The 19,861-nt window shown below is 40.6% G+C and overlaps 1 protein-coding gene across 3 annotated transcripts in view; it reads left to right on the plus strand.

Moving 5' to 3' along the window:
• Nucleotides 1-15,241, plus strand: part of SDR42E1 (short chain dehydrogenase/reductase family 42E, member 1) — a 29,313-nt gene extending 14,072 nt beyond the window's left edge. For all 3 annotated transcript variants that reach the window (XM_036440692.2, XM_036440695.2, XM_036440691.2), the window contains 2 exons: nt 5,191-5,284; nt 12,230-15,241. In XM_036440692.2, coding sequence (XP_036296585.1) covers nt 5,217-5,284; nt 12,230-13,340 — 1,179 coding nt within the window. In that variant the 5' untranslated portion in view covers nt 5,191-5,216 and the 3' untranslated portion in view covers nt 13,341-15,241. The remainder of the gene's footprint in view (nt 1-5,190; nt 5,285-12,229) is intronic.
• The last annotated feature ends 4,620 nt before the right edge of the window (nt 15,242-19,861 follow it).

Raw genomic sequence — 19,861 nt, forward strand, 5'->3', positions numbered from 1 at the left:
CAGGCGCATGCACCTCTTTGGTATAGGCACAGGCAAGCTTTGGATTTGTCCCTCCTTAGGAGAGTCCTATTTGTGGCGAACAAGAAAGCCAGCCTCCAGGAGGGCTTCTGTGTCCGTTTGGATGGGATGGATTCTCGGGGAGGCGCTGACAAGCTTTGGTTTCTCGTCGGCCCTTCCCTGAGTCCCACAGTAATGGCCACTGGCTTCACACACCTCCAAGAGATCTCTGCCCACTGCCTGACAGTCTGGCCTCTCCCTGACTAGGGCCGTCTATCAGAGCAATAGGGTGGTTCTGTTTTCCTTGTGAACAAGAAAGCCAGCCGCATATTAGCTGTCTGCCCTCTCTGTGTGCCTGGAGTAACCAGTAGTGAACTCAGCCTGCCCTCTCCTCTCCCCGCGAGTAAGCCAGCAGCGAACTCGGGCCGCCTTTTCTCAAGCACAGATCTCCGCACCTTTACAGTTCTCGAGGCTCAGCGTGCCTTCTCTCTCTTCTTCCTGGATGGTAGAGCCTCCTCTCAGCCAGTTGTCTGGCACTTCAAGGCGATGATTCCCCTGTTTTCCAACTCTAAATTCAAAATTGTTGTGGAAGGCTGCATTCAGGTGTTTATCCTATGCTGCCATCTTGGTTTCTCTCTATATATTTATATATTTTTTTATATTTTTTATATTTTATTTTATTTAAATTTTTAATATATTATATATTTTTATTTTATTTTATTTTAATATATTTTATTATAATATACTTATATTATAATACAGTAGTATTAAACCATGCTGCAAGTGTGCTATTTTGTTTATTTGTTTATTTTAATCTTTATTGTTGAGAGTATTACAGATGTCCCCCTTTCCTCCCCATTCCTTCTCCCTACAGCTGATTTCCATCCTGCCCCACTTCAGACCTCCACCACCTTATTGTCTGTGTCCATAGGTAACATATTTGGTTAATCTCTTCCCACCCCTCTTCCTCCATTCCCTCTCAGATTCCTCAGTCTGTTCCATGTTTACATCCTCTGATTCTTTATTTCATGTAATAGTGGTTTAGTGGTGATGAACTCCTTGAGCTTTTTCTTGTCTGTGAGGCTCTTTTTCTGACCTTCAATTCTAAATGATAGTTTTTCTAGGTAGAGTAATCTTGGTTGTATTCAACACTTTGAATATTGCTATTCATCATTTTGAATATTTCTTGCCACTCCCTTCTGGCCTGCAAAGTTTCTGTTGAGAAATCAGCTGACAGTCGTATGGGTACTCCCTTGTAGGTAACAAACTGCTTTTCTCTTGCTGCTTTTAAGATCCTCTCTTTGTCTTTAACCCTTGGCATTTTAATTCTGCTCTGTATTGGTGTGGAATTCTTTGGGTTCCTTTTGTTTGGGATTCTCTGTGCTTTCTGGACTTGTAAGTCTATTTCTTTCACCAGGTAGGGGACTTTTTTGTCATTATTTCTTCAGATAGATTTTCAATATCTTGCTCTCTCTCTCTCTTCTAGTTTCTGGCACCCCCATAATGCTAATGTTGGTATGCTTGAAGTCCCAGAGGCTCCTTACACTATCTTCATTTTTAAAAAATATTTTTTGTTGTTGTTATTGTTAATTTTCATCCAAGAATATTTTTCCATTGATTGATTAGAGAGAGTTGAAGAAATAGAAAGACAAGGAGAAACATCAATGTGAGAGAAACACATCAATTGGTTGCCTCCTGCATTCACCCTGACCAGGGCACTGGATGAGCCTGCAACCAAGGTATGTGCCCTTGACCAGAATCAAACCTGGGACCATTTGGTCTTCAGGCTAACGCTCTATCCACTGAGCCAAACTGGCTAAGGCTCTTCATATTTTTTTATTCTTTTTTCTTTCTCAACTTCTGATTGGGTGTTTTTTGCTTCCTCATATTCCAAATAATTGATTTGATTCTCAGAATTCTCTATTCTATTGTTGAAACCCTGTAAATTATTCTTTATTTCAGTCAGTGTGTTTAATTTCTGATTGGTCCTTTTTTGTGTCTTTGGCATTCTCACTAAGATACTTGAAAGTCTCACAAAGTCTCTTGACACTCTCATATAGATCCTTGAGTAATTTTATAAGCATGGGTTTGAACTCTGTACCTAGTAGTTTGCTTGCTTCATTTGTGACATATTTCTTTGTCTCCCGCATTTTGACTGTTTCCCTGTGCTTTGTTTCTATGTATTAAGTAGAGCTGTTATGTATCCTGGAATTGATAGAGTGGCCTTGTGTAATAAGTGGCCTATGGGAGTCAGTGGCAACAAATTGATGTATCTCAACCTCCCCAGTCATCTGAGCTGGGCACTCTAGGTGCACCCCTGTGTGGGCCATGTACACAGTCTTGTAGTTGAGCCTTGATTGTTGTTGTCATTTGGAGGAATTGACCTCCAAGCAAATTGGCTATGAGGACCAGCTGTGACTATAGTGGGAGAGCTGCTGTGCAGGAAAAAATCGTATGAAGTAGGCCTTCCTTCATTGGGGCTTTGATGCTCATTGAGTCTGCACCTTGAGTGTGTAGCTTATAGATGTGTACAGTTGTAACCTGCTATGGTCTGAAGCTATCCACCAGGTGAACTGGCTCTTTTTGGTCTCCAGAGAGGTACAAAATCAGCCATTGCCTAGGGTCACCTTGCAAAAGCTACAGAGAAATCTTCAGAAGGCTGCTATTTGTACTGGGCTAAGAAGTGCCCAGGTGAGACCCAGCTATGAAGTAGGGCATGCTGGTGCTAGTGCCGTGTTTTGGGCCTTTTATTGATAGGTTTGGTTCATACTGACACCAGCTATAGCTCCTTTGAGATTTTAGGAAGTCTAAAGCCTGAGCAAGATAGGCCATTCATATGGAAAAGCTGCTGCAATCAGCTTAGGTGGGGCAGGGTCTCAGGGAATCACCAGGGTGGAGCAAACAGTGTGAGCCACTCTGATGGAATCTCAGATAAGCCTCTGTCAGTTAGCTCTGTAGCAGGGGAGGTCCCAACAGTAGAACTATTACCTCTGCATCTGTGAGAAAGCTGTCCCTGAGTTCCTGCCCCTTGCCAGACAATATACCGTGTTTCCCCGAAAATAAGTCATCCTCTGAAAATAAGACCTAGCGCATGGAAAGATAAGGCATCCCCTGAAAATAAGACGTAGCGCAACTTTGGGAGAAAAAATTAATATAAGACACTGTCTTATTTTCAGGGAAACAGGGTAGGTCCTCCCCATATATGTCTGGGTCCCTCAAAGCTGCCCAGCATAGGAGCTCAGAGGAATGGAGTCCACGAAAGTTCATGCTCCGGCCCGTTAGAAGAAACACCTTGGTCTCTAGCAGCCTCTGTGTTACTCATCTACAATCCCCACTGGTGTTTACAGCTCTTAGTTATGGGAACTTCTCTTCCCAGCTATGGAACATGGGCTGGAGGTCTGGTGTGAGGCTGGGACCTCTGCAGAGATGATCTTCCTCCTGATGCAAAAAACGGATATGTGGGTGTCTGACCAGCTCGTTTTGCAGCTCTGCCCCCGCTACTAGTCTCAATGTCCTTTCTTCTTTACTTCTCTAGTGGTAGGACTTCCATTCAGCCAGCTTTTGGGTGGCTCTAAATGATGGTTCTTCTGTATTTTAGTTGTAATTTTGATGTGGTTGTGGGAGGTTGCAATACTAGCATTTACCTACACCACTATCTTGATTCTTTCCAAGTATGCTATTTCATTTTTATTTTATTTTATTATTTTATTTTATTTTTTAAGCCTCAACAGTGGATAGTTTTATATTGATATTTTTAGAGAGAGTGTAAGAGACAGAGAAAGAAAGAAATATCAATGTGAGAGAAATACATTGATTGGTTGCCTCCTGCATGCACCCCAACCAAGGCCCGGGCTCAGGAGGAGCCTGCAACCAGATTACATGCCCTCAACCAGAATGGAGCTCAGGACCTTTCAGTCTGCAGGCTGATGCTTTATCCCACATGTGTCAAACACAAGGCCCGCGGGCCAAATCCGTCCCGCCAGGCCTTGCAATGTGGCCCGCACCGCGCTGTCATCACTGCACTCCGCTGCGTTTCCATCACAATGACAGTTTATGACTGTTCAGTAAACCATTCGGCCCGCGATTTAGGCTGGATTTTAGATTTTGGCCCCTTCTCTGATTGAGTTCGACACCCCTACTTTATCCTATGAGCCAACCAGCTAGGGCCATGTGTGCTATCTCTATATATAAAAACCTAAGCCACCTTTATGACCATAGAATGTCCGGTTGACCAATCACTATGATGTGCCCTGACCACCAGGGAGCAGATGCTCAACTCAGGAGCTGCCCCCTGGTGGTCAGTGCACTCCATAGCCAACCTCCTGTGGCCAATCAAACTCCGTGGTCCCTCCCACCTGCCGGCCAACCTCCCAGCCCATGATCAGCCTGATCAGGACTGGGGGAGGCAGACCCTGATTGGCCCTGATCATCAGCACGAACTCATGCACTGGGCCTCACGTTTTAAATAAAAGATGTTAGAAATTGGCTTTAAACTTCTTTTGTGTGTAGGGGGTTGTTTTTGTTTTGAATCCTCACCTAAGGATATTTTTTTCCATTGGAATTTTTGGAAAGAATGGAAGGGAGGGAGAAAGACACAGAGAGAAACATTGATGTGAGAGAGACATACCAATTGTTTGCCTCATGCATGTGCCCCAACTAGGACCAGGAACTGAACCTGCAATTGAATTATGTGTCCTAGACCAGAATTGAATCTAAGGCAGTTCAGTCTGCAGGTAAATGCTCTAACCACTAAGCATAGTGGCTAGGGCTAGAGTTCTTTTCTTGCTTTTTCTGGTACATGGGAGAAAATGGTTCTCCTTGCCAAATTTGAATGAGTTCTTTCCAAAAAGGCTCTAGTTTTTTCCCCAATGATTAAGAATAATGCCTTACATTTGGAAAAATGTTGCAGTTTCCAAAGCACTCCCAGGAAATTATGTTATTGAACCTTCACATTGACCTTGTCAGGCAGACAGGGAAGATGTTTCTGTCCTTATATTGCATAGGAAGAAATTTGAAGCACAAGGAATGAAGGGAGGAGGAATTGGCTAACTTCACACAGCCATAACTAGAACCTAGGTCTTAGCTTTTCTTTCTACTAGAGCATACTGCCTTTTTGTTTTTGTTAGCCCCAAATTAGGGACAATCGTATTTGCATTTGGATCAGTAACAGTGTTGCATACTTCTTTCTTATAGGTCCAGTTTTCGTTTTATTGCCACATATGGACTCCCAAAAATCTCCGAAGGAAACTGTCCTCATTACAGGAGGAGGTGGCTATTTTGGTTTCCGGTCAGTGCATCTGTAAAATATGTCTATGAATTATTTTACTGGTGGTTGCTGATAAAAAGTATAGCTCTCAGCTCTGACATTATTACAGTATATACTTTTACTTCTTTGTATAGTGTTAAGCCAGGAATGAACTATTTTGCCCTCTACTCAGATACTAAAATTGAGAGATACAGATATATTCCGTGTTAAGAAAAATTATTTTTTAAATGAAATCTTTATTGCTGAAAGTATTACATATGTTCCTCCTCCCCCCTCCCCCCCCCCCCCCGCCATTAACCTATTGTAGCCCACCCATGCCTCTTGCCCAGGCCTTCACCACCCTATTGACTGTGTCCATGGGTTATGCCTATATGCGTACAAGTTCTTTGGCTAATCTCTTCCCACCCACCCACCCACCTCTGCCTTCCCTCTGAAATGCCACACTCTGTTCTATGCTTCTGTGTCTCTGGATCTATTTTGTTCATCAGTTTATTTTGTTCAATAGATTCTACATATGAGTGAGATCATGTGATTCTTGTCTTTCTCTGACTGACTTATTTCATTTAGCATAATATTCTCTAGGTTCCTTCATCCTGTCTCAAAGGTTAAGAGATCCTTCTTTGTCACTGCTGCATAGTATTATTCCATAGTGTAAATGTACCACAGCTTTTTTATCCACTTATGCAGTGATGGGTGCTTGGGTTATTTCCAGATCTTAGCTATTATAATTGTGCTGCTATGAACATAGGGGTGCATACATTCTTTCTAATTGGTGTTTCAGGTCTCCTAGGACATATTCCTAGAAGTGGGATCACTGGGTCAAATGGCAGTTCCATATTTAATTTTTTGAGGAAACTCCATACTGTTTTCCACAATGATTGTACCAGTCTGCATCCCACCAACAGTGTGTTCTAGGGTTCCCTTTTCTCCACATTCTCACCAGCATTGTCCTTTGTTTATTTGCTGATGGTAGCCACTCTGACAGGTATGAGATGATACTTGTCATTTTAATTTGCATCTCTTTGGTGATCAGTGACTGAGCATGTTTTCATATCTCTCTTGGCCATCTGTATGTCTGCTTTGGAGAAGTGTCTATTTAGTCACTTTGCCCATTTTTTTAATTGAATTGTTTGCTTTCCTTTTGTTAAGTTTATGAATTCCTTATATATTTTGGGATATTAACCCTTTATTAGTTGTATCATTGTCAGATATGTTCTTCCATGCAATGGGCTCCCTTTTTGTTTTGTTGATGGTTTATTTTGCTGTTCAGAAGCTTTTTATTTTCACGTAGTTCCATTTGTTTATTTTCTCCTTAGTTTCCTTTGCCCTAGGATATGTATCTATAACCATATTGAAATGAGAGATGTCTGAGATTTTGCTGCCTATGGTTTCTTCTATGATTTTTATGGTTTCATGACTTATATTTAAGTCTTTTATCCATTTTGAGTTTATTCTTATGTATAGTGTAAGTTGGTTGTCATTTTTTTGGGTGTATCTGTCCAATTTTCCCAACACCATTTATTGAAGAGATTGTCTTGACTCCATTGTATACTCTTGCCTCCTTTCTAAAATATTGAGTGTAATGCCTTGGGTCAATTTCTGGGTTCTCTGTTCTGTTCCATTGATTTATTAATATATGCCTGTTTATGTACTAGGCTGTTTAGATTACAGTGGTTTTGTAGTATAAGTTGATACCTGGTAATATTATCCCTTCAACTTTGTTCTTTCTCAAGATTGCTGTGGCTATTTGGGTCTTTTTTTGGTTCCATATAGATTTTTGGAGTATTTGTTCTAGATCTGTGAAATGTGCTGTTGGTAGTTTAATAGGGATTACATTGAATCTGTAGATTGCTTTGAGTAGTATGAATATTTTATTTATGTTAATTCTACCAGTCCATAAACACAGCATATTCTTCCTTTGTTTATATCTTTTTCTATCTCTTTTTTCAACATCTTATAGTTTTCTGAGTACAATTCTTTTAAGTTTGTTCCTGAGTATCTTAATTTTTGTTGTTGTGATGGTAAATGGGATTATTGTCTGTGCAGTTTCTCTTTCTGATAATTCATTATTGGTGTATTAAAATGCCATTGATTTTTGGGGGGTTGATTTTGTATCCTGTTAAATTGCCAAATTCATTTATTAAATCTAGTAGTGTTTTAGTAGAGTCTTTATCATGTCATCTAATAATGAGAGTTTTACTTCCTCCTCTTGAATTCGGATGCCTTTTATTTCTTCTTCTTGCCTGATTGTTGTGGTTGGGATTTCCATTACTATGTTGAATAACAGTGGTGAAAGTGGACATCCATGTTTTTTCCTCTTCTTATGGGAAATGGTCTTAGTTTTTGCCCATTGAGTATGATATTGGTTGTAGGTTTGTCATATATTGCCTTTATTATGTTGAGGTGTGATACCTCTATTCCCATTTTGCTAAGAGTTTTTATCAAAAATGAGTGTTGGATTTAGTTGAATGCTTTTTCTGTGTCTATTGATATGATCATGTGATTTTTATCTTTCAGATTATTTATGTGATGTATCACATTTATTGATTTGCAAATATTGTACCAGCTTTGCATCCCTGAAATAAATCCCATTTGATCATGGTATATGATCTTTTTAATAAATTGCTGGATCTGGTTTGCTAAGACTTTGTTGAGGATTTTAGCATCTATGTTTATCAGGGATATTTACCTGTGATTTTCTTTGCAGTGTATTTGTCTGGTTTTGGAATTGGGATAATGCTGGACTCATAAAAAGAGCTTGAAAGTGTTCTTGGATTTTTTGAAATAGTTTGAGGAGTATAGGTGTTAGTTCTGCTTTGGATGTTAGATAAAACTTTCATGTGAAACCATTAGGATCTGGGCTTTTGTTTGCTGGGAGTTTTTTAATAACTGCTTCTATTTCATCAGTTGTTATTAGCCTATTCAGATTTTCTATTCTTTCTGATTCAGTTTTTGAAGATAGAATTTTTCTAGGAATTTGTCCATTTCATTCACATTGTCCAGCTTGTTGGCATATAGTGATTCATAGTATTTTCTTATGATCCTTTGCCTTTCTGTGGTGTCAATTGTTAGTTATCCACTGCTGTTTCTGATTTTATCTATTTGGATCCTCTCTTTTTGTTTCTTGATGAGTCTGGCTAACAGTTCATCAGTTTTGTTTATCTTTTCAAAGAACCAGCTCTTGGTTTCATTCATCTTTTATATTATTTTTTGTGTGTCTATGTCATTTATTTATGCTCTAATCATTATTATTTTATTGTTGTTTTCTTTCTAATTCTTTAAGTTGTAGGGTTAAATAGGCTATTACTAACTATTCTTATTTTTTAGGTAGGCCAGTAGTGCTATGAACTTAGCTCTCAGGACTGCTTTCATTGTGACCCATAGATTTTGTTTTGTTGTGTGTTCAATTTTATTTATTTTCAGTAAGTTTTTTATTTCTTTCTTGATCTCATTGGTAACCCATTCATTGTTTAATAACATGCTATTTAGCTTCCAAGTGTTTTTGAGTGTTCTTACTGTAGTTGATTTCTAATTTTATTCCATTGTGATCTGAGAAGATGTTTGATATGATTTCAGTCTTCTTGAACTTGCAGAGACTTGTTTTGTGTCCTAATATATGGCCTGTCCCATGAGCACTTAAGAAGAATGTATATTCTGCATCTTTGGGTGAAATGTTCTCTAAATGTCAATTAAACCCATTGATCCAGTGTGCCATTTAAAATAAATGTTTCCTTGTTCATTTTTTTTGTCTGGAGGATCTATCTAGTTAAGTCAGTGGGGTGTTAAAGTCCCCTACTATCACTGTATGTCTGTAGATTTCTCCTTTAAAATCCTGTTGGAAGTTCTTTATATAAAATAACATATATGCACCCAATATAAGTGCTCTTATATTGGATGCATATTTGTTTACCAGGGTTATACCCTTGTTGGATCAATCCCTTTAGTATTATGTAGTGACCTTTACTGTATCTTGTGATGGCCTTCATATTGAAGTCTATTGTGTCAGATATGAGTATTGCTACCCCAACTTTTCTTTTCTTTTTTTTTCGTTTCCATTTGCATGGAAAATTTTTTTCTTTCCTTCACTCTTATCCTGTATGAGTCTTTTGTTCTGAGGTGAGTCTCTTGTAGACAGCATATAATTGGGTCATGTTGTCGTATTTATTCAACTATCCTATTTTTTATTGGAGCCTTTAATCCATTTACATTTAAAGTTATTATTGATAAGTACTTATTTATTGCCATTTTAACTATTTATGCCTATGTTTCTGTCTATTTCTTCTTCTCATTACAGCAATCTCTTTAGCATTTCTTGCAGTGCTGGTTTAGCAGTAATAAAGTCCTTTAGCCTTTTTGGGGGGGGGGAGCGGGGCAAGGAGGGCGGGTCTAGGAAGCTCTTTATTTTACCATTTATTTTGAATAATAGCCTTGCTGGATATAGTAATCTTGGTTTAAGATCCTTGCTTTTCATTACCTTGAATGATTCATGCTATTTCTTTCTGGCCTATAGAATTCTGATAAAAAATCATTTGGTAGCCTTATGGGAGCTCCTTTTAGGTAACAAATTGCTTTTCTCTTGCTGTCTTTATAATTCTCTCTTTGTCTTTATTTTTGGCATTTTAATTATGATTTGTTTGGGCATGGGCATTTTTGGGTTCTTATAGTTTGGAACTTTCTGTGCTTCCTGAACTTGTGTGACTTTTTGCTTCACCAGGTTAGGGAAGTTTCTTACCATTATTTCTTTAAAGATGTTATCTATCCCTTGTTCCCTGTCTTCCCTTTCTGGCATATCTATTATGTGAATATTGTTACATTTCATGTTGTCCCACAGCACCCTTAAGCCATCCTTCTGGTGTTTTTTGTTTGTTTGTTTTGTTTTGTTGTTTGTTTTTTAGTTGTTTTTTTCTTTTTTGTTCTCTGGTTGAGTGATTTTTTTCTACCCAGTCTTCTAATTCACTGACCTGATCCTTGACTTCCCTTACTATGCTGTGTATTCCTTCCACTGTGTTCTTTATTAGTGCTTTGTAATTCTTCATAGTTACTGTATCTTTTCTCATGCTCTTAAGCATCTTTATCATCATTATTCTCAACTCTATGTCTTAGAAATTTCTTATCTCCATTTCATTTAGCTCTTTCTCTGGATAATTCTCTCATTCTTTCATTTGGGGTTTGTTCTTTTGTCTCCCCATTTGGGCTTCCTGTTTGGGTTTGTGTCTGTGTATTAGTTAGATTTACTATGACTTTCCGTCTCTAATGCAGGACAATGTCAGATGCTGTTTGTGACTGGCTCTGAATACCCTGTTTGGAGGTATCATTAATCCACAGCTTTTGCCTCTCTCTGCTGGGGCTGGGTCCCTTTGGGAAGGACAAAGATGTGCATCAGAGTCTGCTTTTCTTATCCCTGGGCCTAGGATTAGGTCAGGCAAATACTAAAAGCCTCCAGAGACCCACCTCTGCCTGCAATCCCATTGACCCTGTCTTAACTAACTGTAGGCTATCGACATAAAGTGGAGTGAAAGGTCTTCCAATAGGGTGGGGTAACTGCCTTCCCCCCAGGTGAAAATCTCCTGGACAACAAAGGTCCACCAGGAAAAGATGTCCTTTACAGTGTGTTGGGATAAAACTCAGCACAGGAAACTAGGGTGGCTGCCCTCCAAGCTCCAACCTCAGAACCCCTAGTCCTGGTTTCTGCCCTTTAAGAGGATCCCTGTATTTCAAGCAACCCAGCTACTTTTCACATCCAGATGTTATGTGGGCATCTTTCTCAGTTCTGGTGCTCTGGCTTGGGGAGCCCAACTTGGTGTTTAGACCCCAGAATTCTGAGTGGGAATCCCCCCATAGCTGAGATATCTGCCCCTTCCCCCTTGGAATTTCAGCTTCTATCTGTGGGAACTTGCTTAGCTCTTTCATCCCTCTGCACTTCCTATCAGTCTCTATGAGGTCTCCACTTTCTGTCCTTGCTTATAAGGTTCTGTCCAGCTAGTCTCCAGTTGGTTTTTCAGAGTGGGGTTTTTTTTTTCTTCTGTATTTTAGTTGTATCTCCAGTTTGGGAGAGTGTCAATGTGGCTTCCACTTACTCTGCTGCCAGTTTGGAATCCTCTAAGCACTATCATCCACATATTGTCCGTTTTGTCAAGAAAATACTTTTATAAAACCATTAAATTGTGAAAGGGAGATATTCACATCACTAAACAATTTTAAATAATAGCAATTCTTTCCTAGTTGGTACTTCTCTGTGGTTGAGTATCAACTCATGCATCAAGAGGTGGTTGGTTCCGCCAAAACCAGTTTGGCTCAGTGGATAGAGCATCAACCTGCAGACTGAAAGGTCCCGGGTTTGATTCCAGTCAAGGGCATGTACCTTGGTTGTGGGCACATCCCCAGTAGGAGGTGTGCAAGAGGCAACTTATTGATGATTCTCTCTCATCGATGTTTCTAACTCTCTATCCCTCTCTCTTCCTCTCTGTAAAAAGTCAATAAAATATATTAAAAAAAAAAAAAAAAAAAAGAGGTGACTGGTTCCATTGCTGGTCAGGGCACATACCTGGGTTTCAGGTTTGATTCCCAGTAGAGGGCACACAGGCAGCTGATCAATATTTTTCTTTCATCAATATTTCTTTCTCTCTTTTCATTCGTCCTCTCTCTCTAAATGTAAATTTTAAAAAATTAATAATAGCAATTGTTTCAGTTATTATTCATAAATATTCCCAAGAATGGATGGTAGGTCCTAGAACATGGGATGGGGGGATGGGAGGGATGTAGCATGTAGATGCCACCATCTCATTATAATTTAAGTAGATGTGAGTATTCTCATTTTTAAAATATTTGCATAAGACTTGCCCCAGTGAACATGTAAGGTGTAGGATTCAGATTGAGTCAAGAAGTCTTGGTAAATTATTTTACACACTTTTCCTAGACATAGCTTAATAAGTGATTTGATCTAATTTTTACTCTTTATTATTTCAGCCTGGGCTGTGCTCTGAACAAGAAGGGAGTCCATGTGATTCTGTTAGATATCAGCAGCCCTACTCAGACCATTCCAGAAGGAATCAAGTTTATACACGGAGACATCCGCCACCTCTCTGATATAGAGAAAGCCTTCCAGGATGTGGACATAACTTGTGTGTTCCATATTGCCTCTTATGGTATGTCAGGGCGGGAGCAACTAAATCGAAAGCTGATCGAAGAAGTCAATGTCAGGGGCACAGAAAACATCCTCCAGGCTTGCTGGAGGAGAGGGGTGCCAAGTTTAGTTTACACTAGCACTTTCAATGTTGTGTTTGGAGGTCAAGTTATCAAAAATGGAGATGAATCTCTCCCTTACGTTCCTCTTCACCTCCATCCTGATCACTATTCTCGGACCAAATCTATTGCAGAAAAGAAGGTGCTAGAAGCCAATGGTACATCCCTGGAAAAAAGCAATGGTGTCTTAAGAACTTGTGCTCTGAGGTCAGCTGGCATTTATGGGCCTGGAGAACAAAGGCACCTTCCTAGAGTAGTGAGCTATATTGAGAGGGGTCTGTTCAAGTTTGTGTTCGGGGATCCCAAGAGCCTGGTTGAATTTGTCCATGTGGATAACTTGGTGCAGGCTCACATTCTGGCCTCAGAGGCCCTGAAAGCTAACAAGGGCTACATTGCCTCTGGAAAGCCCTACTTCATCTCAGATGGCATACCCATAAACAACTTTGAGTTCTTCCGGCCTTTGGTTGAGGGCCTGGGCTACTCATTCCCATCCATTCGCCTACCCATGAAGCTCATCTACTGTTTTGCTTTCCTAACAGAGATGGCTTACTTTGTTTTAGGTCAACTCTACAACTTCCAGCCCTTCCTCACCCGCACAGAAGTTAATAAAACTAGCATCACACATTACTTTAGCCTAGAGAAGGCCAAAAAGGAGCTAGGTTATGAGCCTCAGCCATTTGACCTCCAGGAAATAGTAGAATGGTTTAAAGCCCGTGGTCATGGCAGAAGTCCTGGGAATCGTGACTCTGAGAGTCTTATTTGGGTTGGGGTGTTGGTCTTACTCTTGGTTGTAGCAGCTTCTATGTTGCTTTCTTTTGTGGGTTTGTCACTGTGAAGGATGAGTTAAAAATAAGGAGCTGACCACACTTGCTGAGATGCTTTCAAAGGAGGACTTCTTAAATATAGATGGATCAGTATAGATATCTGGTGTCAAATTTTGGTTCTTCAAATTGCTACTTAAGAATAGATTATTGGATTAAGTCTTAATTTCTTCCCTCCTTGTACTAATCCTGATGGGAGAAAAAAGAAGCAGATAAACTTGGAAAATTGGTTGTGTGTGTGTGTGCGTGTGTGTGTGTGTGTGTGTGTGTGTCCTCCCTCTTTAGATAGATGCAGTAGTAGTCATTTTGGAGCCATGGAGCTAAACTTATTTAGATTATAAATGCCTTACCTGAATTTGTCAGAAGCCAAAATTGTACTTATTTTCATTCCATACACTCTGATTCTACTTAAAAGGAACTAAAACGCACACTGATACAGGAATGACAAACTGCTAACAGGCTTAAGATGTATGAAAAACTCCAAATTGAGCCAGATCCCTAAAGACCAACACTCTGGGGAGATGATGGGTGTTTGTAGGGAAGGCATTAGCTATTCATATCATATGTTTTGGGAATTAGTCTTTGCCTGTTGTGACATAAGCACATTACAGCTGTGTGACTATGTGCTAATGTTTGATGTTTAAACTAATAGACTTTTATCTCACCTCCTAAGATTCTTTTGAGGATTAAATTAGTCACAGGATATAAAGTTCCACTCAACAAAGTTAAGCCATTATTTTTAATAGTGTTACTATATATTCCTTATGAGGGTTTTCTTACTCAGGGTATTCTGTTGAAAAGGTGGTGTTGCTACTAACCTTTCTGGAATGCCCTCAGAGTCTGTACAAATGTGTTTGAACTCTGAGAACAGCTTGAAGTTTAGGAAGCAGCTAAAAATCTGATGATTAAGGAAGATGAGTAAGCTAATGATGCCATTTATAATAAAAAAGAAAGGATAACTAATAGATTGGTTTTCTTACTGGGAAGAATTTTTAGTTCTCTGAAGGCAATTTCCAATGAGGAATGTTTTAAACATTATCTAGCCACCCATGGGGACTTCATTGGAAGATACTAAAGTTGTACCATGGCATAGGAGCCAAAGTAGAAAGATAGAGAGTCTTACCTATTTCATAGTTCAAGCTACAGAAAAAACAGTATTAAAATATTAGAAAACAGATTTCTGTGGAAAATAATGTTAGAGTTGTCCTGAGAGTATTTGTAGAAGAAGAATGCTAGATAAACAGTTCCTGGTGAGCGCTGCCTGGATGTTTTGGATAAAGTGTTCAACCTCATACCAGAAGGCCTGCAATTATAAATATTTTATGTGGTCTTAGCCAAGTAACTGAAGCCTCTTATGTCTTAGTTTTCTCATTTGGTAAATGGGAATGATGTATGATCATTTATAATCAAGTTTATAACCATCTTTCTATAAACCCACCTATCTACCTCATAGGGTTGTTGTGAGCATAAAATAAGATGTGGTAAAAATACTTTTAGTACATCAATTGCAACATAACTGTGGTAGCAAAGGTTGTTTTTGGTAAAATATTTTTGGAGTTTTCTGAGATGCTTTTGCTTTTTAGTCCCATGGTAACGTGCATGAGCGCCTAGGTATATCTATATCTCTAAGTGCTATGAAGCAGGTTGCCCTTCACAGTCTTACAGTCTAGTAATGACATGGTGTGAACATATGAGAAGGTCACTGGGAGACCAGATAAGCACAGTAAACCATTTGTTCATTGCCATTGAGAGGTATCACAGACTTTCAAAGCATGTTTTTAAATGAAATCTTTCAAAAGATTGATAGATATTTCTCAGTTTGCTCAAGCCAAGTATATGGAGCATAATGGGGTTACACTTGTTTTTAAAATGTTTTTGTTTTGTTCCCACACTCAATAAATCTAAATGAAATTCAGAATTGATATGTGGACTTTATTGTCATCCAGGTATGAGACATTTGGCCTTTTCACATATTTGACATAGTTATCTACTCTATCCTTGAAACATAGTTTATTTACTTTCCACAAACTCACACTCTTCTGGTCTTTCTCCTTGTATTAATGATCTAGTGCTACATAATAAATTATCCTAAGACATCCTATCTAATAAAAGAGTAATATGCAAATTGACATACCTCCACTACACCCACAAGCCACATCCACCAGCCAATCAGGAGCAGGTATGCAAATTAACCCAACCAAGATGGCTGCAGCCACAGAGAGAGCAGGAGGCTTGGGTTTTCTCAGCAATGAAGGAAGCCAAGCTTTCTGCACACCCTGGCAAGCCCAGGTCTCTACTCAAGGCTTCAAAGTTTCAATTATAGAAGATAAATAAATCCCAACAAAAATGGCTGCAGCCACAGTGGTGGAGAGAGCAGGAGGCATGAGTTGCCCCCAATAATGGAGGAAGCCAAGGTTCCTGGCTGACCTAAGCCTGCGCTCAAGGCTACAAAGTTTCAATCATAGAAAATAAATAAGTCCCATATACCAGGGCCTCCACTTGGGTTGCTGGGCAGTGTGGCAGGCCTGCAAACCACCACAGGTCCCTCACGCAGGCCACCTCATATCCCAAGTGAATCCCCACCCTCATCCAGGACACCCTTCAGTGTAAATCAGCTGGCCCCCACCTGTGCACCAGGCCTCTATCCTATCTAATAAAAGAATAATATGCAAATTGACTGTCACTCCAACACACAAGATGGCTGCCCCCATGTGGATACAAGATGACCACCACAAGATGGCCAGCAAAGAAAGGCAGTTGGGAGGGACCAGGCCTGCAAGGGAGGGCAGTGGGGTGATCAAGCCTGCAGGGGAGGGCAGTTGGGGGGGAAATTAGTAACCATGTGGCAGAGGGGAGGAAGTTGAGGGTGACTGGGCCTGCAGGGAAGGACAATTGTGGTAGACCCAGGCCTGCAGGGGAGAGCAGTTTGGGGGGACCCAGGCCTGCAAGGGAGGGCAGTTAGGTGTGACCAGGCCTGCAGGGGAGGGCAGTTAGGGGTGACCAGGGCAGCAGGGGAGGGCAATTAGGGGCAAACAGGCTGGCAGGGGAGCAGTTAGGCATCAATCAGGCTGGCAGTGGAGTGGTTAGGGGGTGATCAGGCTGGCAGACAGAAGCGATTAGGGGGGCAATCAGAAAGACAAGCAAGCAGTTGGGAGCCAGCAGTCCTGCATTGTTAAAGGGATGTCCAACTGCCCATTTAGATCCAATCCAGTTTGGCCCGATTGATCAAGCTTAAATGGCAGTTGGACATCCCTAGAGGGATCCCAGGTTGGAGAGGGTGCAGTCTGGGCTGAGGGACACACACCCCCATGCATGAATCTTGTGCACCAAGATTTAATCATCTTAAAGCAACAAACAATGCCTCCTAGTTTCTATGAGTCAGGTATTTGGGTATGCCAACTCTTGCTTAGAATCTTTCATGAGAGTAATCTCATTGTATTGGATGGCACTGCAGTCATCTGCATGATTTACTAACGCTAGAGTATCCACTTCTAGGATGGTCCATCCACATGACTGTTGGCAGGAAACCTCAGTTCCATACCATGTGGGCATCTCTATAAGATTGCTTGAATGTCCTCATGACATGGCAACTGGTTTGCCTCAGAGCAGGTAATCCAAGAGAGCCGGATAGGAGCTGCAATGTCATTCATGACTTATCCTGAAAAATCACACACAGTAACTCCCCAATGTACTGGTTACATAGATTAATACTATTCAGTGTGGGAGGAAATTACCCAGTGATGTAAATGCAGAAGATGGGGAATGTTGAGGGCCACCTTAGAGTCTTGGCTCTGGCTCCATCCTCTGAGTCATCCTTTTCTATGAAAAGTAGCCCATTTTTACAGCTATATAGTTTTCTCATTCTGCTCCCACCCAGGAGAAATTAGGGGTGGAGGGAGGGAGGGTGTCCAAAAGCATCTTTAGATTTTATACTGTATCTCTTTCACTTCAAAATGATAGTGTTACTGTGAATAAAATTATTTTGAACACTGTGTCTCCCTCTGAGTCTTATTTGCAGTTGTCTCCAATAGAAAAAAAGCTATACCCACAAATTTCTTTGAGATAAGTCCTTCTCTATTTTGGGTTTCTGCTCCTTAAGATTCTTATTGTCAGTACAGCTCTTGGATGCACCACTACACGTCTCTCTGAGATCTCAAAAGGTTTTATGCCCATAACCTTGGCCATCCACTGTCATTTCTAAAATATATTATCTACTTAGGTGAAATTAGCTAAATTCCATGTGGGAGGAGACCACACAAGGACATGAATACCAGAAGATGGGGATCATTGGAGTTTGCTGCCACACACCTGCATCTCAGCAGTTTTCATATCTCCTCCCCTCCCATTTAAAATGGTAAGTTTCCTCAGTGCTCAGAGCTAGGCCCTCTTCTAATACAATAATTTTTCCCTAAGTGATCTTGTCCAAATCCCTGACTTTAATTTACATATCTATTTCAGATACATAGTTCTAAATTTATATTTCCAGCCCAGACCATTCTTCTGAGTACCAGACCCATCTATCCACCTATCTCTGCATCTTCACCTGAGCATCTCATATGTACCTTTCAGTCAGCATCCAAATGGAATTCACAATCCCTTCAAATTCTTACAAGCTTTCTTCCCCTGGTAAATGTCACCATTACCTATTGAATTTCTCATGCCAGAAATTTCTCAGTCTCTGATCCCTGCCTCCCCTTAACTTGGCACATCTAACCCACCTTTAAGCCCATTGATTCTACATTCTGTCATGCTCAAAACTGACCAGTATACAGGTATTATCTCTCTCCCATATACTCCAACAAGAAAACAATAATCTCTTTTCTCTCCCACCTACATCTATTCCTCCCTCTCTTCAACCCATTCTCCATATGCCAGGCAGAGTGATGCTATAAAGATGTAAATCTTAAAAAAAAAAAAAAAAAGGAAAGCTGTTACTTCTCTACTCAAAACCATGGTGCAGGTTGAATATCTTTATTGTAACCCAAAAGGCATTGTCCGATCTGGCTCCTATCTACTGCTCCATACTCATCTCACACCATACTTCTCTGCCCTCACTGCATCCATTACTGCAGGTTTGTAAGTTCAAGTTCCTCATGCCCCCACTCTTCCCCCCCTCCCCCCGTAATGTTTATTTCATGCCTTAGCTTAAGTCTCTTCTTCCAGAGGCCTTCCATGTCTCCAACAAATTTGGTCTGGTCCTGCCACAAGCTCTTATAGCACCCTGCTTGTCTTCTGTAGTCTTTATCACAACTATAATAGTTTTAAATTATTTGTCTAATGCTTTTAAGTTCCGTGAGGGCAGGACCATTGTCTTGCTTACTACTGTATCCCTACTGTCTAGCACAAAACAGGAGTTCAATAAGTATTCCTTGAATGAATGCTATTTCCCCCCTTTGGCACATATAATAATTTACTGTTTCTAATCTGTTGAGGACTGGGAAAAATAGTCAATGTACTATGATTGTTTGTAAACTAAATCAAGACTAGATAAGGTCCAGTAAATAAGTGAAGTCATTCAGCATGTGATATGGTGGAGCTTTTAAATGCTGAAAGTTATTTAGAGAAGGGGGAGGAATGTGGGCGGAGTGGAGAGTTATTTGTGATCACTCCAAATCTCAGCTGAAAACTGACCACTTGAAAGAACTCAATTTATTATATGAAAGGTAACTCCTTTCCTAAGGTCAAGAGGTAATGATTCCATTAATTCTAGGGTTCCCAGCTGCACTCACCTTCCCTCAATCTTTGATTGAATCCCCAAAAGTGCATAAAGCTAGGGAACAGTGCTCACATGTGTGCATGAGGGGCACAGCTAGATACCTGGGCATAAACCACCCAGCACTGCCAACCCAAAGTGACACTTCCAAGGAGTAGGTGGGCAATTTTCCATTAGCCTGTTGGAAGATCACATTGGACTGTTGTGCCAAGATTTTGTGATCCCCAAGGACCACCAGGGAGCCAAGTCCGATGCAATAAACAAAAGAGCCTCTTCCATGTTAGCATGGGCTCTGTCCCACTCATGCTGACAGCATGGCGGAGGAGAGACCCAACTTTTGACAAGTCAAGGGGTTTTATACGTCTGGTGATGTCACTGCTTTGGCTGACCCTGATTGGTTGGGTGAGGGCTAGTGTCCAGTTACACAAAATGGAGGATAGCTCCGCCCTGCCCTCTCAGGACAAAGAGCCCTGTAGTTGAACCCAACAGCGATGCAAAAACTCATGTTTGGAGGCCAAATGACTAATTCTGGCATCAGATTACCGAGGCTATAATATTTCTCAAGCCTGCAGCAGAGGCCAGAGATTCTTTTCAAGAAAAGGTTTTATTTCACCTCACATGGTAATTATTAGAAAGCCAATATTGCTTTGTCATAGTTTCAATAAGTTTATTTGCAACTGTAGGGGTGTCCCCTGCTTTCTGTTCAAAATTCCTACCAGTTCAGCGAGCCTTACAGCAGGGTAGGCATAGCCTGTAGAAGTCTACTCTCAGCACGACCCAGCTGTGAACCCTAGGGCTAATGGCCTGGCCCCCTGGTTAGCT

This window comes from Pipistrellus kuhlii, unplaced genomic scaffold (genome assembly GCF_014108245.1).
Source record: "Pipistrellus kuhlii isolate mPipKuh1 unplaced genomic scaffold, mPipKuh1.p scaffold_m20_p_17, whole genome shotgun sequence".
Lineage (NCBI taxonomy): Eukaryota > Metazoa > Chordata > Mammalia > Chiroptera > Vespertilionidae > Pipistrellus > Pipistrellus kuhlii.